General features: G+C 33.1%; 1 protein-coding gene across 1 annotated transcript in view; it reads right to left on the reverse strand.

The window, feature by feature from the left end:
* Positions 1-4,453: 4,453 nt before the first annotated feature.
* The window catches only part of LOC106101787 (unconventional myosin-Va), a 40,146-nt gene continuing 19,020 nt past the window's right edge, over positions 4,454-25,579 (reverse strand). The window contains exons 15-40 of the mRNA XM_013281122.1: positions 25,568-25,579; positions 24,993-25,131; positions 24,158-24,315; positions 23,466-23,640; positions 22,905-22,994; positions 22,253-22,437; positions 21,601-21,857; positions 20,759-20,890; positions 20,131-20,257; positions 19,613-19,691; positions 19,415-19,513; positions 18,588-18,696; positions 18,232-18,375; positions 17,424-17,503; positions 14,822-14,931; positions 14,466-14,573; positions 11,878-11,974; positions 11,574-11,691; positions 11,211-11,357; positions 10,335-10,539; positions 9,676-9,821; positions 8,750-8,964; positions 7,703-7,852; positions 7,065-7,196; positions 6,427-6,543; positions 4,454-5,967 (exon numbers count right to left, since the gene is read on the reverse strand). Coding sequence (XP_013136576.1) covers positions 5,839-5,967; positions 6,427-6,543; positions 7,065-7,196; positions 7,703-7,852; positions 8,750-8,964; positions 9,676-9,821; positions 10,335-10,539; positions 11,211-11,357; positions 11,574-11,691; positions 11,878-11,974; positions 14,466-14,573; positions 14,822-14,931; positions 17,424-17,503; positions 18,232-18,375; positions 18,588-18,696; positions 19,415-19,513; positions 19,613-19,691; positions 20,131-20,257; positions 20,759-20,890; positions 21,601-21,857; positions 22,253-22,437; positions 22,905-22,994; positions 23,466-23,640; positions 24,158-24,315; positions 24,993-25,131; positions 25,568-25,579 — 3,460 coding nt within the window. The 3' untranslated portion in view covers positions 4,454-5,838. The remainder of the gene's footprint in view (positions 5,968-6,426; positions 6,544-7,064; positions 7,197-7,702; positions 7,853-8,749; positions 8,965-9,675; positions 9,822-10,334; positions 10,540-11,210; positions 11,358-11,573; positions 11,692-11,877; positions 11,975-14,465; positions 14,574-14,821; positions 14,932-17,423; positions 17,504-18,231; positions 18,376-18,587; positions 18,697-19,414; positions 19,514-19,612; positions 19,692-20,130; positions 20,258-20,758; positions 20,891-21,600; positions 21,858-22,252; positions 22,438-22,904; positions 22,995-23,465; positions 23,641-24,157; positions 24,316-24,992; positions 25,132-25,567) is intronic.

Raw genomic sequence — 25,579 nt, forward strand, 5'->3', positions numbered from 1 at the left:
TCCATCTTACTGGATTGGCTGCTTACTTTAAACTACACTGATACAGAAAACCTTCTTAAGATTAAATCATAACCTTATTGAGTACCGTGGATAACTTTAGATTGTGATACTTTGATACATTTATATATTATCTATTATCATATATATATTTACACAATTATTTACTGAGTTTTATTCCCTTTCTTGTTATTTACAAAACTATATATATTTATATATTTTTTTTTTCCCAATTACATTTTAATAACAGTAAATTTTAAACTTGATTAACTTATAATTAAATACTAAAACACTGCCGTGAGAGTGGGTTTATGTAATTTTGTGGTCAGATAATATTGTATCTGTGAATTCCGGTGGCCACGATACAGGCATTGCCTAGTGTGGCCATCACCAGATAAGCTTAGCTAGAATAACTTAAAATAACGACTATTTTTAACTTCCTGTTATGTATAATTGTAAGGTATTGTCAAAGTTATTTGTTTTGTACAATCTTTTTGGTTTAATAAATATTTTTTCATTTTCATTTCATTTTCATTTTCATTTCATTTCATTTCAAATTTGGTAGAACTTTTTAATATTCTTAAAAAAATTGTTAGCATCGTATATAGCATATCAAATTTCTAAAGAGGGGGCCTCTTTGTAGGTTTTTTATTATTCCTTGTAATTAAAATTTGTTTTTATACATGTAACTGGTTTTTTTTTTTTTATCAAATACGAGTATTTTTAATGAATACAAGGTCATGCATGTCAAAGAGAGCAATGCGGACATTATCGGTTGTGGCTAAACCATCACTTTCACCGCAACATAAATGGAGCGGGTTTATTACTTTGACTTGTTTTTTCTGAGTCATTGGTTCGAACTAAATGTGAAACTAACTGGACCAAAATTTACCTATCGTGATAAATTTATAAAGAATCTTAACTTTAAAAATAAGAAGATACGTTCAAAATAAATTAAAAAGGGCTTACACTTCTATAGAATACTAAATCAATTTTACTAACCTTTAAAATATTTAATTAAATCAAATTTTCATCACAACATTGTTTTTTTTTTATTTCAAGTATTAGTGACACGTAAAAAGGCGCGAAATCGTAACGTCTATCCACAGTCGGTCGGTGCGGTGTACTGGGTTTTTGTTGAAGGTTGTTTGACAACCTAATTACATACCACGTAGCGGGTAAACACCTCTTTTACTTATTTATTCGTATTTTGCTGCATCCCAAATTAAATTGATAACACGGTTTCAATTAATGACTCCCAATCTTCGGTCATGTGAAGCCTTAATTAAATAAAATAGAAGATCGTTTACCTTCACGATTCGCGGCCATTTTATTTTTTGAGAAAGTTGTGAAATTATATTGTGTTCAAAATAAATGTTTTATAGGAAATGTTTAAAAATCACGTTTTTTAAGAAAACTATATTAATAGTCTATGGTAAAAATGAGATTTTGAATCTGGATTTCCGTTACGCAAAATGTGGATGCTTCCGAGATTTGCCGCCATTAAATCTGGTGAAAATAAAACACGAAATAAGGTCAACTGCTATATTCATTTATTGATTTAATTACAAACATTTAATTTTCAACAAAAACATGACACAAAGGCTTGAGGTTTGGTTTTAACAACGTCTTTCAAACGAATTTCATTTGACAATTGATCATATACCTAACCTCAAAACTAACATGGAAGGGATACATTAACTAATAAAAATCAATTCTCCTAAGAATATTTCGGTAAAATAAAACTAATTAAGCTATTTCAAATCTACTTCGATGAATTCTTTAAGTCATAAGTATCAAAAAATTACAAACATACAGAAAGAGTAAAATATTACATATCTAAAATATTAACTAATAAATAACTTGCAACACTAACACAGGAATATTTTTTATATTTGATTTTTTACTTAATGTAATTTATTTAAAGCGAAAAAATATGGAATGTCTTATAAGTAACATTGAAAGGATATGCAAATTATTGCTTTTAAAATGTATAACATTTTTATATTAAAATTCCAATAAAATAATGTAACTAGTTAGTTTTTTCAAATAAATATGTATTTAAAATAAACTTCAAATAAAAATTACAATAAAATTCGATATATCCAAAGGATAGCACATAAATATTTGATAGTGTTTTTTTTTAGAAAAAATAGAACACAGATAATAGAAATTTTCTTTATAACAAAGAATTCTGTGATTCATTTACATAACCACAATATGAGTGAGTTATCTGAAATAGCGTAAAACATCCAAATAACAAATATAAATAGAATAATACATATATTATCTAAAAAAGCACAAATTATAATATTTAAATCATCTTTTAAAAATATAATTATTAAAAACGTGATACAATTTAAACTTATAAATGTTTTTATTCAATAAAAATCGTGTTTTTTCACTAATTATAATTTTCTATAAATGCATAACAATGGAATGTAATAAACATACATATAAATTTAGCTATATTAAGTTGGCACGTCGATCAGAAGAGTACTCTTGCTACCGACGTGCCAAATCAAATATTTGGTGTAGTATTTGTCAAATATCTTGTCAGCTCGGAATAGCACGAGTGACAAAATGCATGATGTAGCTTAAAAAATGCAAGATTGCAGCGCGGAGTGACATTGAGCAGCCAAGATATTTGAAATGAAGTATACTATAATTTGACTTCATAATTTTATGCTTACAGCCAAATTTTATAAAATACTCTTAAGTGCATCTCAAGGAAGCATTAATAGTTTCTTTAAGAAATAATATTCATAATTTAAAAGGGCGCGAAAATGCCTTAGAATTTTTTTAAAGATTTAACAGCTTTCGATATATTTAATTTATATTTAAATTATATAGATATATCAACAAGATAGCTTGAGCACCTACTTTATATTTGATTACCATTAGTACCAAGTTTTCAACGCGCTATATATTTTGCTATATTTTCTTTTAACATGTATATTATATTGACATATATTTTTTATTTATTTATGTAATTAGTCCCTAAATGTCGATAATTCTTATTGAACATAATATAATTCTTAAAAACTAAAAATATAATTGGACGCAAAATAACAAATATCACTATTATCGTAGAATTATAGACAAAGTATAACGCTATCTCTTTCATTACCTTTGACAAGAGAAGGATAACAATATCTGTAACTATCGTTGAATAAATAAAGGAACAAATATTAAAAAATTAAGTACATATATATTTTGAATATGTTTTGATATATTTTTGCTTCAAAAGCACCGGATATATGGTAACAATTGTATATTTAATATATATAACACCGTTTATAATGAGCTATTTGTAGCTGCATTAATCACAGTAACAACTAGATATATAGGAAACATTGTCAAATGTAACATATTCCCGTCTCTTTCATTATCTTTGGAAAGAACAGAGACAGATAGAGATAAAATCATCAAATTTTCTGAACGTAAATATAATTAAATTTATTATAAATGAGATAATCCTATCTAAATTAATAAGGCTGTAATTTCACTTATTAAGGGCAAGTCCCACAACTGGCTGATAGAGGCTCAGATAGCTTAAAATGACGTCACTGTCAGATAAAGTAACAAAACCGATATTTCCATCATATATTACGTTGGATTGTTATCAGACAATTTACAATTTGGTGGGACAGGCCCTTGAAGACGTATTTGTATCTAAATACTGAAGTTTTAAAAATGAAAATGACATATGATGTCTTATTTCTATTGGTTTAAGATTTTAGTACATTATTTATACAAACAGAATACTGATATTAAATCATATATTATAAGATAAAAGAAATACTACGTTGGAGTTTTAAATACCGAAACTCATATAAGGACATAAAAAAATAATTCATTTTGGAAGTAAGATAGTTTTCGGCAAAAACTTAATAAAACCATAAATATTTGACTATTATATTTCATACTATTACTATTATACCCAGTTTACATTATTTCAATCTTGTGAACATACCAGTGCTGGATTACAACTGGATTAATATATTTCACTAGAACCACAATTTTGCAGTCTGCTGATTTAAAGTTGTAATTCCAGTTATGGTATCGTTTGCTGGACTGAAATAGTGTAATCTAGGCATTATATCGAAGGGTGAAAGGCTATTTGTTTTAAGCGCCATTATGTTAAATGTTCAGGAGAGCCATTTAAAGTTTTTAGAAAAAAAGCATAAAAACAAATTCTGAAAATAATTTCGATCGAAAGATGAAGCCGCTTCTAGATTAAAATTAATATAATTCTGCATACTTCATTATTAATTTCATATTTAAATATGAGTCAATATCTACCAAAACTAGCGGTTGAATATAGCCTTTCACCCATCGATGTATTTTGTCTATTTTAAGTACATAGCGTTGTAATATTTAATATTTCTATTATATATTATATTATAAAGCTTTGATGCTAATCTGATTTAAACATTATTTATTCCAAATAAAAAAAAAAACATTTTTCATTAAAACAATATAACCATAAATATTAAATATTTTCATTGACTTAATAACAATGAGAGCTTAATTTAAATGCCGCACTCAGAATTGTATAATAATCACCAAGATTGTCCTTAAGTGTAGATTTTGATGAGAAATCTACACTAAAAATGGTAAGTGACAATTAAACTACGCTTAGTGAGGCAGTACACATTTGCAAATGTTCAACAATGGAAAATATTAGAATTTGATATATAGATATTTGTAATTATTTTATAAACGAAATAGTGTAAGGAATTGTTGTAAAATCGCTACTAGAGTTAAAAAAATTGAGTTATTAAAATAAATTAATTAAAATAGATATTAAAAGAAAAGAATTAGTTATTTTTTAAAGCTAGTGACTAAAGAAGAAAGTTTTTTTAAGAAAGTGAATTCGATTAATATTATTCATAGAGTATTATGCATTAAACATCTATGTAAGTGAAGTAGCTAGTAATTCAGTTGGCACGCCATTAATAAGTGTACACTACTACAATACGTGCCAACTTAAACAAGTACAGTACTTTCTCTAGTAGCATATTTTATTAATTCTTGGTTATTATGACATCTTGTACTTCATAATTCCGTTCTCACTGGATCTCAACAAATAACAAAACAACTATTGTTAATAACTTTGTACAACATAATAAATAATGGCACACTATACTGATATATGGCAAATAAAAGGAATTTCATATAAATATATAACAAATGCTGAGGGCAAGACTTCGTTATATCGGAATGTAAGTACCTTTTATAAATAATAAATATAATATATAGACCTACAAATGCTGTGAAAAAGCATCAAAAAATATGAAAGTAAAAAAAAAGGCTTTTCCCACTACTAGCTGATAGAGGCTCAGATAGCTTAGAATGACGTCACTGTCAGATAAGAAAATGACGGCACTGTCATAAGGTAACAGAATCCTATATTTCCATCACATATTTTACACGTTGGATCAGACAATTTACAATTTGATGGGATAAGCCCTTAATATAAGTGTGTAAAAGAAGTAACAGTTAGAATTTTTAATATAATTCAAATAATCAAATTATTACTTTTAAATGTTCTTCAATCTTTATAATTTCCCGCAATATGGATTTTTATATTCTCGGTAAGTCTATACCTTCGAAATATATACTAATATTATAAAGAGAAAAGTATTTTTGGAGTTCTGTAAATATTGAAATAACTCAAAAAATACTGGGCCGATTTCAAAAATTCATACACCATTAAAAACCTACTCTATCATTAAGTAACATGGGCTTTTCAATTATCCGCAGACAAAGTCGCGGGGAACAGCTAGTTATAATATAAATGGCAACATTTGTAGGTCTACATATGTGTAAAATAATTTATATCTTAGTGAGCAGTCCGTCCAGCTCCAGAACTTCAGGCACCTCGATATCTTCCAGCCTGATGGGGGACGGGTTGAATGGAAACTGGACTGAGTATATCATCTTCGTGTCCATTAGTAGATTTTGCTGGAAATAGGAAAAAAAATAATAACACGTTTACATACGAATGGAATAACAAATCCAGAAAGTAATACGGCTCGAAGAACCATATTTAATCTTCCAATTTTAATACAAAATCATCGTTTTTTTCGGTTTCAGAATAGTCAATTTGGATTGAAAATTGGATGTTGAATCAATTTTATTCATTATCAAATATGTATTGCAGTTTTTGCTTTGTCGAAAACAATCTGACAAATGTTTACTTATGCAAGCTATAGTTTAACAATAATACAGATAAAATAGTAAATCTTGCATTACTATTTTGTCCTAGTAAATCTCTACAAACGCTCAAGTATAACCGATCAGTCGAATTTTACTATTAGAGATTAGACGCTTGTCTATACGCGGGTTTTACGTAGTTTTAAAAGTACTAACAAGTTTTCTATGTTCTTTTATATGCTAACAGATGTTATTTGTAATACTGACAGGTTCCTTTGTGGTCTTCGGTCCGGCGCGCTCCTGCATCTTCTTCTGGATCTCGTGGATGAAATCCCTCGTCACCTTCACCTCGTACTCCTCCGCCGGCGTGTACATGTTCAGGATCTGAAAAAGTATAAAGGAAGTGGTACAAATTCCGCATACAGTGTTCGTACCAGGACTAATTTTGGTCAACTTTCTTGTCCCACCCTTTTCTCACAAATAGGGTTGGAAGGGAAAGTAATTTGACTGGACGGGATGATAAGAATTCTCTCGTCTTCTTTATCCTCCTTAATAGATTAAAGGCAAGGCATCTGTAACTACGGATGTCTATGGGCATCGATTGCTTCGTTATTTCGTAGAAACCAGGTGGTCGCTTGTGGGTTTACCATCTTGATAATATAAAACCAACCACTCCATTATACATAGAGGAAAGTATACTTTTATATTTAGTAGAATAATATTCTTTTCAGAAGTATTACATACTAGCTTTCTCCCGCAACTCCGTCCTAATAGGATAAAAAAAAAGTAAAGTCTATGTGTTCTTCCAGACTATAGACTCTACATCTTTGTCAAATTTCATCGAGATCCGTTCAGCAGTTTAGGCTAGAAAGTGTAAAAACCATGCATGTGAAGTTCGTAGTTACCTTGCAGACTTGCATGGCGGTGAGGTCGGCGCACATGTCGACGGTGCTGTCGACGTCGCTCATGGACTTGCGCGCCTGCAGCAGCTGCACCGCCTGCGTGATCGGCTTCAGCACGCCCAGGATCTCCTCCACCTACCCAGGTGTATACCCATACAATCAATTAATTACAATTATACAATAGAAATTAATATCTGTCTTAAATTCTGTTACGCGAAATTTTAAAAAAATATTAGTAACCTCCGTTGAGCTGTTCTGGAGATACGTCTAAACGTCCATACAATTTAACTTTAGTATTTACTAGTAAGTTAAGATTATTCAATTGGATATGGTTGCTAAAGGCATATTTTTGCGAATTATAATAATAATAAAGCAAACATTATACGGAGTGATTATTTTGGACGTACAGTCAAATTTAAGTCGGAAATCTGACTTTTCCGATTTTTTAACAAACAAAATAAATAACTTTAAAACTATAGAAAATCAGGCAACAAATTTTGCGTTTAAATGAGGTCTCTCTTGAGGTCCTCTACCTCCACAAAACCATTGATCCATCCGTTAAGAATCACCCTGTATATTTAACAAAATAAATATGTAGAAAAAGTGTTACTAGTAAATGACTCTCTAAGAGTATAACTTACACTCTTCTGTCCGTACTCTGCGAGATGCTCCTTAATCCAGATCTCTAGATGCGAGATGTTGTACCGGATCTGCAGACCCTTGGCCCAGCAGCACAGGTCCTTGCGCAGCAACAGCTGGTTCAAGCTGTACGCGCAGATGTAGTAGAACAACTAGAAGAGATAATATTATTTAAGAAGTAATAAGTACCATTATACAAATGTAACTGCCTCTTTGTTTTTAATTTTTTAGTAGAAAACGTTAATACGTTAACGATTGTATAGAACTACATTTCCCGTCATTTACTTATAATTAAAACTTTTCACGCAATCCATACATCTCTTTCTACCTCTACCGGTGTACAATCAGGAAAACTGGTGGTGTTCCATATAGTTACAATAGTTTGAATATGTTGAAACGAGACGCGAAACAAAAATCAATATAACGCAGTTTATAACTATCTGTATGAAAAAGACTCTGTTAGTGATATAAGGCTAGTTTCTTTTTATTATTATACCTTCGTTTAACCGTTCACTGTTATCTATTTGTAGGAAGAGAGCAGTATGTTAAGGCCTTTTTTTTTCTGGAACACCGCGGATTTCCGCGATTATACCTCAAAACGAAACAGTTCAAACAGTTGACATATTATGCTCACATTCTTTTTGTGTTATTCCAATAATGATTCTTTTAATCTGTGTTGTAGTTTTGTATACATTTTATTTTTCATAACATGTTTATAAACGTACGTAATTTTTTCTTTCATTTTATTTTTTACTCATGTATGTGATAATTTCTAACTATCCATTGCTTCTACTGACGTGTGGATGATCCCAAGGGTTCTCGGGGAAGATCAGCCCTAGTACTTCAATAGAAGCATCCAGCATTTATAGCTGAGCGAGTCAACATTGCAACGCTAATTTTAAATATTTCTTTTTTTCATTTCATTAGTTACGTTTCTCATTTGTGTTCAATTACTTTTTTTTGATTCATAATTGTAGTGTTGACAAGGATTAGACATTATTTTATTTTATTTTTAATTTGAAATGTATATGAAGAGTGTTTGTCGTTACCTGTTTGAATATAGTGAGTGTGAGCGTGGTGTCGACGTTGTAGGTGCGCAGATGGTCGCGCACGGCGGCCAGCTCGTGTATGAGGCGCGCGGGGCCGGGCGGCGTGGCGGCGGGCGCGGCGCGCGCGGGCCGCGAGTGCACGTTGATCTCCTCGTACTCCAGGATCGCCGGCAGGATCAGCCGCTCCAGCTGACGCTCCAGGAGATGCACCAGCGCTTTAAGGGTTAATAGATATTTTTTAACATATACAAACCAGCGCTTGACCAAACCCGAAAAAATAGATTTCTCTCGCGTGTTAGTCAAAGTGGAAAAAAAAAGTAAGTTGCCTATATGTCCAGACTATGCTCTACATCTATGCCATAGTTCATCTAGATATGTTCACTACTTTAGGCTACAAACTCTAACAAACATCAATCCATACTATCTTTCGGATTTAAAATATTAGTAAGTAACTCATAAAAACTAATATATCACATTCATTTCTTTAGAGTAATATGTTATCTTATTAATATTACAAATGTAAAAATTTGTGATGGATGGATGTTTGTTAGAGTTTGTAGCTTAAAAGGCAGAACGAATCTCGATTAAATTTGACATATCTTAGAAGTAGAGCATAATCCGGATGCATGGCAACTTACTTTCGTTTTTTTAATGCCACGCGGACGGAGTCGCAGTTGTAACCTAGTTTAGTTTATTTCATGAAATGATATATACAAATGTAAATTTTGCCGACAAAGGGTAAAGTCACATGACACACAAATATATCGAATTTTACTTAAAACAGTGTAAGATCTAGACTAGATCTAGGACAAATACCATTATAATTTTAATTAGAGGTATTTTTAAATCTATTTTTCATTGATCGATTTGAATAATTCTGAAATTTGAGCACTGCGTATTTCCGCGATAGTACCAGGATGTTATACCTTGGTAGATCCAGACGGCGATGTCGCTGAGCACCTGGCGGTACTCGGAGAGGTCGAAGATGCGCAGGCACTGCTGGTTCTGCCGCGGAGTGTTGGAGCCCTGGTAGATCGCGTCGCCGCTGTACTGGCGCAGGTTGTTCAACAGCCTGTAAAATAAATTAAAACACATTGATTTTATAATATAATCTCTAAATACACGCGCTATTTTTTTTATTTTCAAACACTAGGTATAGCTCGCGACTTCGTCCGCGTTGGATTATAAAATAGTAAAAAACATATTCTATTTTACTCTGTGATAATGTAGTTTTTAATGGTGAAAGAACTTTTGAATTCGGTCCAGTAGTTTTAGAGTTATTTCAAAAGATACAAAAATACAAATCTTTCCTCTTTATAGTATTAGTATAGTACAGAAGTATAGATTACTGGCTGTTGCTCGCGACTTTGTCCGCGTGGAATTAAAAAAAAAGTTAAAAGTAATCCCTACGTCACTCAGTGGTTACGTAGTTTATTTATTTCAATACATACAAATATCCAAAAATACAAATCTCCCGTCTTTATAATATTAGGATAGATGACTTCCATTTTTTAACAAAAGTTGCAGGCTCGTTAAAACTTTGTAATAAAAACCATAGACCTCCTAAAAAATAGATGTGACATACCGTAACATGTTAGACAGCCAGAGTGCATTATACTCTACACTGTCTGTACGTTTCTTCAAGGTCTTCTTGACTCCAGTGCGGACTGCCTTCATCAGCTGGTGCATCTTAGGCTCGTCGTCCACGTGGTCCATGTGACGCAGCATCATGAACAAGATGTACGCCGGTAGACCCGGCAATAGAGTCACTGCGACTCGTGGCTTCAAATCTATGTAAATGAAATTAAATTGTAAGGAAGTACAGACATTAGATGCGATGTAAATCCAAGATGGCCGCTACAAGATGGCGGATAAAGTATTATTTACTTTATACTAGCTTTCGCCTATCTCCGTCCGCGTAGAATTAAAAAATAAACAATGTATTCTTCTATCTGCTACATTTATACCAAATTTAATCGAAATCCGTTTAGTCGTTTAAGCTACAAACTCTAACATCCATCCATCCATTCATCTAAACTTTCGCATTTATATTAGCATGATGTATTTATCTATACTATTATAATAAAGCGTTAACACACACTTCTTTGTTGCCTAAGATGTCAGTAATTACAGCATATTTTTAATAATTCTTTTTTTTAATAAAAAGCCCTTCACTTACGTTACGCTTTAGGCTATTTTAAGACCATTAAACTTAGGGGTTAAATATTTTGGATAAAAACCCTAATGTGGGAAAGAGACCATAAGTTGCTGCCAACATCAAGGAAACAAGATTGCCATAGTTTGTCATCATGTCATGTCATTTTGACATTTGTAATTGATAATTTGACACATGTAAACAATAAAATAAAACTTTCATAATTTCATGCGGATGAAGTCGCACTGGAACAGCTAGTACATTATATATTCAATGTTTTTTTCTTACTTTTGACTATTTACTTACCGATGATAAGTTTCTTGATAATAGTAGGTTCGTCTTGAATTTTGTATTCAAACATGCCGAGATATTCTCTCTCTTTCTTACGCGTTACAGGCGCCATCTCTATCATTGACATCGACTGCTGAGCCACTGAAGTGTCTACCAGAGTTACTGTTAGCAAAAATATATATTTAAGTAACATCTCTTTGAACTTAAAATTGTAAGTATTAGAACGGGCCCTCATCTTTGACTAAACTATCGCACAACCGTTGTGCGATTGTCGATTATTTCGCAGCCTTCAACTGTTTAGTTGCACAACTAAGAAATCAAACAAACTAAACAGTTGTGCGATAATTTAGTCACTCACGCTCTAAATATGAAACATACCATTGCCTTCTAATATATCATTGACATCTTCAATTCCGGCCTCTTTAAGTCTGTTAGCCAACAATCTGATCTGGTTCTTGTACCGACGACAGCTCTCGGACAGTTTATCGACACGTTCCTAAGAAATACATAGAGAAATACAAATATTTTTATATGTTTATATAACAATCAAAAACCACCGAAAAAATCCATAAGAACCAAAAGTTTTCTAGTACCTTATGGTAACTAGGATATAACATAAATACGAAATAACAGGAACAAAGCAATCAACAACTGGTTATATAATTAAATTAATTCTGTATACCTGTAACGCAAGATACTCAGTTGTTAGTCGTATGATCTCATTTTGGGCGTATTCCAGACTCTTATTCTTGGGTTCTTGGCTCAAATCACTTAGTAACCTAAAACATAAACACAACATACATATAAATCTTGTAAAATATAGCTTAACAGTATTTTTTAATAACATCAGTATTGTTATTTTGTGAATTATTAGTTGATAAATGCTATTTTAGTTTTGTATGTTATTTAAAATTACCCTTGTTCTTCTTTGTTCTAAACATACATATATGAATGCAACATTATAGACCTTGTTTTGAGTATAACAGCCAGTTTCTAATGTTTTTGAGATATCATTACTGTTTACAATGTAGCATCGGTCTAAAGAGCCATGGTTACATTGTTGTTTGTTTCTAAAAAGAGCTGTAGTTACATTGTTTTTTAGCTCTACGAAAGAGTCACGACTACTTTGTTTTATGGCCCAAAAAAGCTGTGGTTACATTGTTATGTTGTTCTATCAAGAGCCACTGTTACACAGTTTTATGGCTTCAAAAACAGCTTTGGTTACATTGCTATGAAGCTCTAAGACAAAGCCTCGGTTACATTGTTTTATTGGTCATAAAGAGTTTTTGGCTACATTGCTATGTCGCTCTTTGAGAGTGCCACGGTTTCATTGTTTTATGGTCTCAATAAGAGCTGCGGTTATATTGCTTTGTAGCTCTACGAAAGAGCCATGGTTATATTGTTTTATTGCCTTATTAAGAGCTGTGGGTACATTGTTTTATGGCTTCAAAAAGAGGTTTGGCTACATTGCTATGTCACTCTTTGCGAGCGCCATGGTTACATTGTTTTATGGCTTCAAAAAGAGCTGTGGTTACATTGTTGAGTCACTCTCTGAAAGAGCCACGGTTTCATTGTTTCATGGTCTCAATAAGAGCTGCGGTTACATTGCTTTGTTGCTCTACGAAAGAATCATGGTTACATTGTTCTATGGCTACAAAAAGAGCTGAGGTTACATTGCTATGTCGCTCTATGGGAACACAATGGTTACATTGTTTTATAGCCCATATCAAGAGGCTTGGTTACATTGTTTTATTGTTTCGAAAAGAGCTGTGGTTATATTGCTTGGTCGCTCTACGAAAGAGCCATGGTTATATTGTTTTATAGCTCAAATCAAGAGCTTTGATTGCATTGTCTTTAGCTCTTAAAACGAGCTGTGGTTACATCTCTACATAGTTCTATGAGAGAAAGGTTGCATTGTTTTATGGCTCTTAGAAGAAGGACAGTTATTTTTTTTTGTAGTTTAATTACACTTAGCAGGGAGCCCATTGTACTTCTTCAAGAGGTTATTTGGCTTTTAATAGTAGTGTTTTAAGTGGACAAAAGTTCTTAAAAGAGCCTAGGTTACATTGTCTCTAGACCTTAGCCTCCTTTACATAGCTTTATGGACTTGAAAAAAAACTTTGTTTGTCATTATTTAAAGCAGTAATAATGTTTTGATTTAATTATTACTCAGCTCGGATTATTTTCCAATGATTTTTGGCTGAAGAGCCAAGGTTACATTGCTTTATAACTCTATTAAGAGCCATGTTACATTGTTTTTGGCTCTTAAATGCGGTATTCTTTAAATAAGATTAAGTTTATTGTGGATTTAGTTATTTTACAGGACTTTATTGTCTAATTGTTAATGATTGACTACATTTGATCAAAAGCGAACTGAAGAGAGTTAAAAAAATGACTTATGAATATAATAACATGCAGATATATTAAAAAAAAACAAGCATAATCGACATATAAATAAATGTACAAGTATTAGAATTATATAAAGCAACAGTTAAAGCAATAACACTATATATGTACAAGTACCATAAAAACAACATATTTATAGGGATAAAATATTAAATACGGCATATGTGATATGAAGAATGAACTTTTCACTAGAGAACATAATGATACGCGCTGTAGAACTTTCTAGACTATTCCATTGTCTTCTAATTTTGTAGAATATTGTTTGTTTACTATCTCCATCGACACTGGAAGAGATGTGAAATGTGTCCTTAATGTGGAAATGTATTACTATTTTCCGTATTTTGAATGAATGTTTTATATTAAACTAGCTTTCGCCCGGGACTCCGTCCGCGCGGAATTAAAAAAAAAGAAGTAGCCTTTGTGTTCTTCCAGTCTATCCTCTATATCTATGCCAAATTTCATTGAGATTCCTTCAGCCGTTTAGACTACAAACTCTAACAAACATCCATCCATCTAAACTTTCTCATTTATAATATTAGTAAGAAGTAAGATTTAATACTAGACTGAACACTATTTTAATTCTTTTAATCACATATTAATATAAGTAACAGGTAAGCAGTGCCTAAAGATATTTTGTATAATGAATTACGAAAAATTATAGTATTGTCTATATGGGTTTTTTTTGCATACTATAGTGATGTGTTAAAGAATCTGCGCCCATAAGCTAGGATTTTAATATTCAAGCTATAAAAACGTCACAATATACAAAAGCGAGCACACTGAATAAACATATAGTACTTTAAAATGTTATGTTATGCAACTGTGTTAGTTAATAAAAAATACATAAACACAAACACCACTTACTTGGAGTACTTGTCGGTTTCTTCACGTAACCTTTCTATCTCAGCTTTCGCTTTCGATATATGTTCGGAATAGAATTTCTTCTCTGCAATCAACTCTTCTTGTAATTGTCTGAAAAATGAATTAAAAACGATTCCAACTACATTGATATACTTAGAATGTATCCAATTTGTATATTGTAATTTGCGTCAATATGCTTTTACTAGCTGTTGCCCGCGACTTTGCCAGCATGAAATTAAAAAAATTATAAATAAACATAGTCTATGTTACTGATTTCGTAGTTTTTGAGTTATTTCTGTACATATGTAAATAAAAAACTTTTTTCTTTATAATACCAGTATTAGTATAGATATATTTACCTGTTAATATCTTTCTGAGCTTCATATGCGGAAGCCAATTCTCCATCTTCATTGATAATGTCCACATCGGAACCGTAGTTAGATGTTGCAAGCGACTTTAGATTTACCGTCTGTGAAAATAAGATTCAAATTAATATTTAATATTACAATATAATAAAATCGTTGATATAACGTATAAGAAATTAAAAATGTAATAAAAAATATTAAATTAAAATATACCGTGCAATGACAGCAAAGGAACGCATTGAAAGAAAATTAAAAACAAAATAAAAGTTAGTATTACGATCTTTACACTGATATTACACATAAAACTAAAATACATTTAATTTATTAAACAATATAACATAAAATATAATTGAATACACATATTATTTATTAAATTCTCCGTAATCCATTAAACAAAGACATTCAAGAAATATATAGAGGAGACATAGTGAACATTTTTCTATGCTAGGCAAAGTTAGGCCACCTCATGTCCTTATTGACATGTTAGAAAACATTTTTACAAAATTATAATAAGCTCTATTTTTGTTATTAACTAAAGTGTCACAAAATAAAATATAAACATTTATATATTATTTAGTGAAACTTATTTACAATCATATAAATACAATTAATTAAATTGACATGTGGTGTTGACGGATTATTCCCAACCGTCACCCTGTACTATCCCCATGTGGAGACAGATGAGAATAAAAAGTTTCATCCATTCCACCTTTTAGTCCCACCATCATCAATAAGGTGACAGATATAACTGTTATGAAATAAAATAATTTCTAACCGTCCCCTCTACGCAAAGATGTCGGATGAAACTTTTTATTCTCATCTGTATCCACGTGGAAACAGAGCTGGGTGATTAGGAATAATCCGTTTTGAGAATCTATAGTGAGGATCAAAAAAATGAAAAATGTCTCAAGTGAAGTGTCAACTATGCCATCTCTATATATTTGTTGAATCTCTTTGCCATTTAATATCTAATTGTAATGACAAAGCACAAGCATTCGAGTGATCATGCAGTTTTACTCACAACGCTCTTCACGGCTTGCAACCACGATTTTTGTGGAGCATAATCCTGCGTTTTTATTGCTTATGTTAGAAAAGACAAGATAATAGAAACTAAGCCAATGATCTCCATATAATGGATAGGCAGCTATTTGTGCCGAATTAAACATGTCTATTTATGTTATTGACAGTTAAATATATCTTTATTATTAGCTGAAAACCTTCTCACTGTTACCAACCGCAACCGTTAGTCATCAAGTATTAAAGCCTGTCCATTTAATAGAGGTCAGTGACGGCATATGAATATGTACAGTCAAAGAATTAAGGCTTCCCATAATGAAATAGATGGAAAAAACTGTCACCGTATAAGTAACTAGCTGTTGCTTACGACTTCGTCCACGTGAAATTAAAATGTAACATTTTAAAGGTAAAAGATTTTTGTTAAATCGGCCCAGTAGTTTCTGAGTTTCTTATATGTATACAAAAATTCTAATCTTTCCTCTTTATAATATTAACTAGAAAGTATGTAAACTGCTTTGATATTCTGGACCTGAATTACCTTTTTGTTGTCAATTAAATTAAAAACATTCCTATGTTCAGGTAAATCCATATATAATATTTTAACAATTTGTCCTTCCTTACATATATTTGAATTCATCACTAAACAACACAATTCTTATAACATTGCACTTTGTTTAATTTTTTTTTAATTCAGCAAAGTATACGAAAATAACTATATGGGATATTTTATTTGTATCTTTATATTTGAGACGGAAATAACTGAATGTCGCAAACACAAAGAAACACTGACATCGTGTTTAGTGTCAGTCTGTTTGGACATTTTTGTGTACATTATCTTAGATATGGGACATCACTTGTCACTGATAATATTCGGTTAAATAAAACATTTTGATGTGCTTTGGATACAATTGGACAGACATTTTACAATTTTTAACTACACTGAATAATTAAAAATTAAAATATGCAGTCTTTTAGCAATATCAAACAGATTAGTAATTAGTGATTTTGTTTGTACTATTATAAAAGCATATCTATACTTCTATACTATTATAATAAAGCGTAAACACACACTTCTTTGTTGCCTAAGATGTCAGCACATTTCTGAATAATTCTGATTTTAATAAAAGGTCCTACACTTACATCACGCTTTAGGCTATATATTTTCACGCCATTAAACTTAGGGGGTAAAGATTTTGGATAAACACCCTAATGTAGGAAAGAGACCATAAGTTGCTGCCAACATCAAGAAAGAAAGATTACTAAGGTTTGTCATGTCATGTCATTTTGACATTTGCTATTGGTAATTTGACACATGTCAACAATAAAATAAAATTTACATAATTTCATGCGGATGAAGCCGCACAGGAACAGCTAGTCTTTCAACAAATAGAGGAAATAAGATAAATATTACTGTGATTTTTTCCTGTTTATATAAAACTAACTATTGCTCGCGTCTTGGATCGCGTGATAAAATTTATTTTTATGATAAACGAATATTCGAAATAGGTCCAGTAGTTTTAGAGTTATTTCAATACACAAAAATACAAATCATTCCTCTTTATAATATTAGTATAAATACCTGAGTAGTAAGAACGCTCTTCAACTGTATACATTCGTCTCGTCTCCTGTCCAGTTCCTTTTGCATTGTACTCATTTGATCTGTTAAAAAACAATAGTTTATTAATAAATTAATACAAAACGATTATTAAGGAAAACATAAAATATCCGACTCGAAGGACCATCAAGAAAACTTAACCATATACATTGAAAAAATAAGTATATAACGCTATAATTTTGTATTACAAATAGCTTTTGCTCGCGACTTTGTCCGCGTTGAATTTAAAAAGACAAATGGAAGTAGCCTATGTGTTCTTCCAGACTTCTATGTGTTGATCCCTTCAGAAGTTTAGGCTACAAAATCTAACCTCCATCTCTCTAAACTTTTGCACGTGTTTAGTAAGGTAGTAAGATTTACATATTAAGAGCGCACTGATCTGACTAAACCATCGCACACTGTTTAGTCTTTGATTCCTTTGACCTTATACGAAGGTACACTACTCGATGTTTAGTTGTGCAACTAAACAGTTGAAGACTTCTTCTTCTTCTTCTTCCTTAGCTCTACAGCCCTTTGCAGGCTTTAGCTTGTGGTCAAGCAATTTTTTCCACTTCGGTCTGTTAGTGGCTACCGATTTCCAGTTTCTTATGCCAACATTCTTTGCGTCACGATTTACACCGTCTACCCATCTCAACTTTGGTCTTCCTCGGTCTCGACGACCTTCAGGGTTGCTCGCCATAAGGGATTTAAACAGTTAAAGACTGCGAAGGGACAATCGCACAACGGTTGTGTGATAGTTAAGTCAAAGCACGTTCTAATAAATTCCACATACCAATAACTTCCTTGGAGATAAGCACACTGTCAGTGGAGGCTCGCAGCCTGTCGAGGTGTTCGCGTAACTTCTTGTTCTCGATCTCCAACTCCTCCACCTTGAACCTGTCCACGTTGGGGTTGCTGGGCGGCGAGGATAGACGATCTGGAAGTTTATTGCTACTCAGAAACGTATTAAATGCTCACTAAGTGTTAACTGTAATCGCGGCTTCCTCTACTAAGTTACTGTTTTTTTTTCTACCAAATTCTTTTAAATTGTCAGATAATCGGATTATTGAAGATTATAGAAATATTGGATTGTGGTTGGCTATCTGAGCCTCTATCAGCCAGAGGTGGGACAGGCCCTAAATATCTTACTCATAAGTCGTTCCTCCAAGTCGTTAGCACGTTTGGATGTTCTAGACAAATCGCTCTGCAACGCTGATATTCTGTTCTGCATTCGGAGCACCAGTCCAGCGTCAGCAATCTGCATACAAACATTACATATTATTAGTGATTAGCTGTTCCCGTGCGGCTTCCTCTGTATTAAATTATTAGAACTTTTTTTTTTGTTTTTATTTGTAAAAATTTCAATTGCAAATGTGAAAATTTAAATGCACAAATGACAACGAAGGCCTCTGATTGGATAACAATTATCGTACCATGGTAATTTTGCTTCTTTGATGTTGGCAGCTTGTAGTTTTTGGTCCCTTTCCACATAACAGGTTTTTTCCAATTTATTTAATAGCTTGAAAATATATAGCCTAAAGCGTGTCGTAAGTGGGGAGTTTTAATTAAAAAAAGAATTATACAAAAAAAGGTTGTGATTGCTGGCATCCTACGCGCTTTATTATAGTCAATCGTTTATTAAAGTTCAATCAATACCAATATTATTAAGACAAGATTTTCATTTTTGTATTTATTGAAATAACTCAAAAACTACTGGGCCGATTTCGAAAATTCTTTCACCACTAAAAAGCTACATTGTTAGTTACAGAAGCTAAATAGGTATATATTTTTTAATTTCACGCGGGTGAAGTCGCAAGCAACAGTTTTTTTTTATATGAGAAGGGAGCAAACGAGTGGCGTGAACACAAATGTGGTCAACGACGCCCATGTACATCCGAAACACCAGAGGAACTACAGATGCTTTGCCGGCTTTTAAAGTTTAAAGTTAGTAAAACATATAAGGTGCTTGTACATACAGGGGGCGCAGGGCCATTGTGTTGTCCAGCAGACCAGTTGACTGCCTCCAGCGCTGGCCGCGACGTCTCCACGGACCGCACAGACCCGTACCCGTAGTCCTAGACACGAATAAACACAAAAATGTTTATTTATAAGTTAAAATGTAAAAAACAGTATTATTATTAACGTTAAAATGTTAACTTTCTCACATTACTCACATCTTCAACGGTAGTTTCTTGTTGGGAAGCATTGCTGGCGTCGGAAAGCGATCTTCTGTGTTCTTTGGTTGCTGGTGCCCTGTATCGCATTTTGGTTATTAAAAATATGATTATAAGTCAATAATCTTACTAGTCTTACTATTATAAATGCGAAAGTTTAGATGGATGGATGTTTGTTAGAGTTTGTAACCTAAACTGTTAAACGGATCTCGATGAAATTTGGCACACATGTAGAGAATAGTCTGGAAGAACACATAGGCTACTCATTTTTTTTAAGTCAGTGTTTTTTTTTAAGAAATCAAGTCTACATCTATACTAACATTAAGATACGTATTTTTTTTATATTGAAATAACTCAAAAACTGGGTCGATTTCAATTCTTTCATCAATAAAAAACTACGTTATAACTGAGTAACATAGGCTATATTTTTCATTATTTTTTTAATGCTACGGGGACGAAGTCCTGAGCAACAATTAGTAACAATGTTTGTTAGTGTAATACATGGTGTTTATGTGTACCTCTGCATGGTGTCCAGCCTCTCCTGCAGCTCGTACTGCGAGGAGAGCAGCTTCTGCCGGCTCTGCCGCTCCGCCTCCAGCTCGGCGCACAGCGCGCGCTTCTCCGCCTCGTGCTGTTTGTTTTGCTCTGAAATTGAACAGGTTTTATAGAAAACGTGAAAGAGGAAACGGTTCTTATTATATTCTTACAATGACCTATCTATCAATGGCATATAATGGGATTACATAGTAATTGAGGTATCTAGAAATTATTCAATAATAAAATTAAATGTACATTTGAATGTATATATTGTTTAGGAATACAGTTTCTTTCAACTTTTTCAAATCAATTTTCGTAAAAGCGCTACAGTTTTAAGTACTAAGTCACCCAATTTATGTTACTATCTATACTTATATTCAAAGAGAAAAATATTTTTATTAGTATTCTCTTAGTTTTTATATTTTCGTATTGAAATAACTTGAAAACTACTGAATTAATTTAAAAAAAATATTTTACAAATAAATAGCTACGTTATCACGAGTAACATAGGCTATATTTATTAAAAAAAACCGCGAATAAAGACGCGAGTTACAGATAGTAACTATCTGTCGCTAGCTATAGTTTTATTTAGTATTTTTGACTCTATACCTTTCCAGAACTGTGCCCTAGCGGCAAATTCTTTAGACCAAGTTGTAGGATCAACATGTTTAGTTGTCGCTTCCTCTGCTTCCTTAACAATCGGCTCAGGAAATGCACCCATTATTTTATAGCACTTGTTACACGATTTACACGATCACATTTATAGAGAAATTCCATATTTTTAAACACTCATTTCTAATACTAATAATGACAAATTAACTAATTTACACATATATAAACAGTTTTCATATTATAGAATACGCTTTAATTACGAGCGTTATAATTATTTTCATCAAAAACAATGTGGTTATCAACATTACCTATCCGTGGCTTATCTTATCGAATTAGATTTCGGTGTGAATACTATCATGTAAAAAGTAATTATTTTATCATTGTTTATGAGTCACTGGTTATAATTTGAATACACGAATTTCCTTTTAAAAGTATAGATGATAAATAAAATAACATCACAACCCTGACCCAGATCGATACTCACACTTTACACTATTTTTATATATTCTTAATTCTGTAAATAATCTATACTATTATAAAGAGGAAACATTTGTATTTTTGTATGTATTGAACTCAAAAACTACTAATGGGCCAATTTAAAAAATTCATTCACTATTGTTACATTATCGCTGAATAACATAGGCTATAATTTTAAATTTCACGTGGAGAGTCGCGAGCAACAGCTAGTAATATAGATTTTTGGAAATTTTATATCGTTATTCTTCAGAACCTAAAAGACATTAGATTGACTAGATGGATTAGAATTAAAATTGTGTACCCATCATTGAAAATTGAGTCTTATGTCGTAAGAGATAAGTTGCATATTAATATTATCTCACCTTCAATAGCCATTTCATAGCATTCCTTCGAAGTTTTAAGTTCCTCAGCGAGTTTATTGCTCTCCTGCAGCCAACTATCTTTGTGTTTATTGTATTTGTTCTCAACTTCATTCTTCTCCTCCACCAACCGCTTGTTGCTATCTCGCTCTGACTTCAACTCCGTCTCCAACGAGGCTATCAGGCTGTCCCTCTCATGTATACCTACTCGTAGTGTTTTAGCTTCGATCTCCACTAGTTTTAGTGCTTCCAGTTTAGCCCTAAATAGTATCGTAATTAATGTAACCGCAGATGAGAATTTCAACACTACTAAAGTATAAAGTCAAGTAAGAAATTAAGCCTTTAACAAGTTATCATTATGTATTTATTAGGTATATATTTAAAACTATAAATGTATATAATTTACTTGAGTTTAAGTGTACTAAAACATTACGCTAAGTAAAGTTCGCACGCAGTTCATACGCAATACTGTATCTTATTTACGTACGCGAACGTCGATACGTACATAAAGACAAATCCAATAGAAAAAAGAAATTTTACCTTAAAAATACTGTCAAAATTACATCTTTATTTCAATTTAACTAAAACATTACTAAATAAATTTCTTACATCCATTTGATTCAACTTATACTTGCATTTATTCTACAATACTAACTTGAGGTCAGCAATCTGCGCTTGCAGGGGCTCTATACACTTGGCGCGCTCCACCACATCCCCCAGCCTCTGCTGCAGGCTGATGATCTTGTTCTCCAGACCCTTGTTCAAACTCTTCACATGATCTAGACTGCGAGCCTCGATACGCAGCCGCTTGTACTGACGACGAGCTAGGAAACGACGGATCTAGGAACGAAATATTATAAAACTTGAAATATTGTTTTAATGAAGTAAGTATATAGTAATTATTTAACAGTGGTAGTGCCCGCTTTAACATCTTAGCACTGCAGGGCACGCCCCCAGTAATACCACGACCACACAGAAGACAGCCGTCAAATGGAACCAATGCCGTGTTTCATCTGATGAGTGTGGTGCCGGAGGCGTAATTTAAGTACCTTTTTTACCACCCTTTTCTTATAAGGAGAGGATGGGAAGGGGAAGTGGATTTGACTGTGGAGGAGATGCATAGGAAGGGGCATTATCCTGTTTATGTGCGTGTCCTCCTCCGTCGGTCGTCCTCCTCCTCGATCGCGCATGTCTACGGGCAGCGATCGTTTCGCCATTTTGGCGGATTCAGGTGGCTGCTTGGTCGTTTGCCACCTTAATAAACCAACTTAATAATGTTATTAAGAAAAAAGTAATAAGGTACTTACAGCGGCTTGTGCTATGACGATTTGTCTCTTCATCTTCTTTACCCGTTTTCTCGCGAGATAACCGCGCGCGTAGCGTTGTATAGTAATAACCTATTGGACAAAAAAACAATTTCGTCTATTAATAATATCTAACGTAACTAAATAAAAAAAATTAAAACTACAACTAGGTTAATTGGTCCTTTGCAAGCAGGATAAAATAATATTTGAAATGCGAATATTTAGATGGATGGATATTTTACATTCTCCAGAATAGCTCAACGGATCTCGCATAACGGTATAGATGTAGGACATAGTCTGGAAGAACATAAAGTTAATTTTTTTTTTAGTTTCGCGCGGACCTAGTCACAGGTGACATCTAGTAATATTATATATTGCGAAAATTTAGATACATGGATGGATGTTTGTTACTACGTATCTCCAGAACTGCTCAAGGGATTCCGCTGAAAGTCATAAACATATATAGTCTGGAAAAACAAATATTCTACTTGAGTTTTTTTTGTGCTTACATAGTTACGGACGACAGCTAGTCTAGTATTAGGGTTAGTGTATAGTGTATCATACCGCGAGCACCCTGCGCCGGTCGCGGTACAGCCTGCGGGCGAGGTAGCCGCGCGCGTGCGCCTGCAAGCCAGTGGCCAGCCGCCGCAGCCGCTGGAACGTGCGGCGCGCCAGCCAGCCGCGCACGTTGCGCTGGATCTTGATAGCCGCGCGGTTACGACGCACTTCTTGTACACGTCTATGTATCACATAGTAAAAATATTACAATACAATCTCTGCTTATATTATAAAGAGAAATTTTTTGTATTTTTTTAATTGTATATATGGAAATAACTCAAACTACTGGGCCGATTTCAAAAACTCTTTAACCATTAAAAGCGAAAACCATTATTTTTAGCTCCACGCGGACGAAATCGCGATCATCAGCTAGTATTATTATTAAAACCTTTGAACTCAATTCCGTTTCAAAATTTATGATAAAAACATTGATGTTTAGATTCTATGCAACTCACTCTTTTGGAGATAATGTTACGTTTTCGATCACAAACCTAATATTTTTAAGTAAAATATAGTAACATAGAAAACAGTCACATTTCGCTTAAATAGCGAAATAATTACCGCCCATTTATCTCTCACAACACCCACTCAACTCTCTTTGCTTGGCTACAATACTTTATAAAACATTATAATTATGTCATAATAACCATATTTTCTTTTTAAAAAATGACATAGTAACACTATAGGTGCAATCTGACCTTCTGGCGAGGTACCCCCTGGCGTGCGCCTGCAGGCCCCGTATGGCGGCCAGCAGGCGCAGGTAGCGGCGGCGCGCCACGAAGCGCCGCACGCAGCTCTGCACGCGCACGCAGTACAGCCGCTGGATCTCCGCGCGGATCTTCTCCAAGTACGCTACCTGGTAACATCACCACCTCGCTATACGTCCCCACTGGGCTGACCTACCCTGAGACTGCAGCATACCAACATACTACTGCGGATTGACTTCACATATCTTTGGATTTCTTTGCCGATATGTACATCACGTTTTCCTTCGTAGTAAGGACGTCGGATAAATTATTGTTATCATCAGCTTACTATACCCCCCACTGAGGCTCGGAACTACCCTAAGGGTGGCAATCAACCATGCACTGCGGGACTTCACATGTCTTTGAATTTCTTTGTAGATATGTGCATCACATTTTCCGTCACCATAAGAACGTATACTATGTTCATATGAAAATCACATCCGATTCGAACCCAAGACCTGATTACAAGTCAAGAGCTTAAACCACTGAGCCACTGACGCTCTCATTAAAATAAAAATAGTAGAGCCGAAATTAACATTAATACCACAACATGAAAGACAATACTTAATAAATAAACATTACATAATCTTACTAATATTACTAATTTTTAACTTTAGATAGTGGATGGATGGATATTAGAGTTAAACGCCTTAAACGCCTGAACGGATTTCGATTAAAATTTGGCACAATTTACACACTTAGTCTGGAAGAACACATACAATACCTCCTTTTTTTTAATAACACACAGACGGAGTCGCGGGCGAAAGCTAGTAGTTTAATAACTAACCTGTCCTGCTCTGAAAAATATCTTAGTAGCACCAAACTGATATTTATCGGGATCTTTTAGATGTTTTTTTAATATTTTTCCACACGTCGCTTTGATGTTAGTGCGGTCAACATCTTTATGTAGACATAGAAGTCGATATCTGTAATATTAAACAACAACAAAAAATTATCTATACTAATATAATAAAGCGTAAATACACACTTCTTTGTTGCCTAAGATGTCAGCAATCACAACATATTTTCCAATAACTCTTTTTTTAATAAAAAGCCTTACACTTACGTCACGCTTTAGGCTATATATTTTTACGCCGTTAAGGTTAGGGATAATTATTTTGGATAAAAACCCTAATGTGGGAAAGAGACCAAAATGCTGCCAACATTAAGGAAGCAAGGTTGCCATGGTTTGATATCATGTCATGTCATTTTGACATTTGCAATTGATAAATTGACAAATGTAAACAATAAAATGGAATCTTTATAATTCTATGCAGACGAATTCGCACGGGAACAGCTAGTATAATATAAAAACCCATAATTTGAAGTAAGTTGGTTATGCAAATTAATCAATAAACTTACCTATGGAAGAAA

This window comes from Papilio polytes, unplaced genomic scaffold (assembly GCF_000836215.1).
Source record: "Papilio polytes unplaced genomic scaffold, Ppol_1.0 DF823935.1, whole genome shotgun sequence".
Taxonomy (NCBI): domain Eukaryota; kingdom Metazoa; phylum Arthropoda; class Insecta; order Lepidoptera; family Papilionidae; genus Papilio; species Papilio polytes.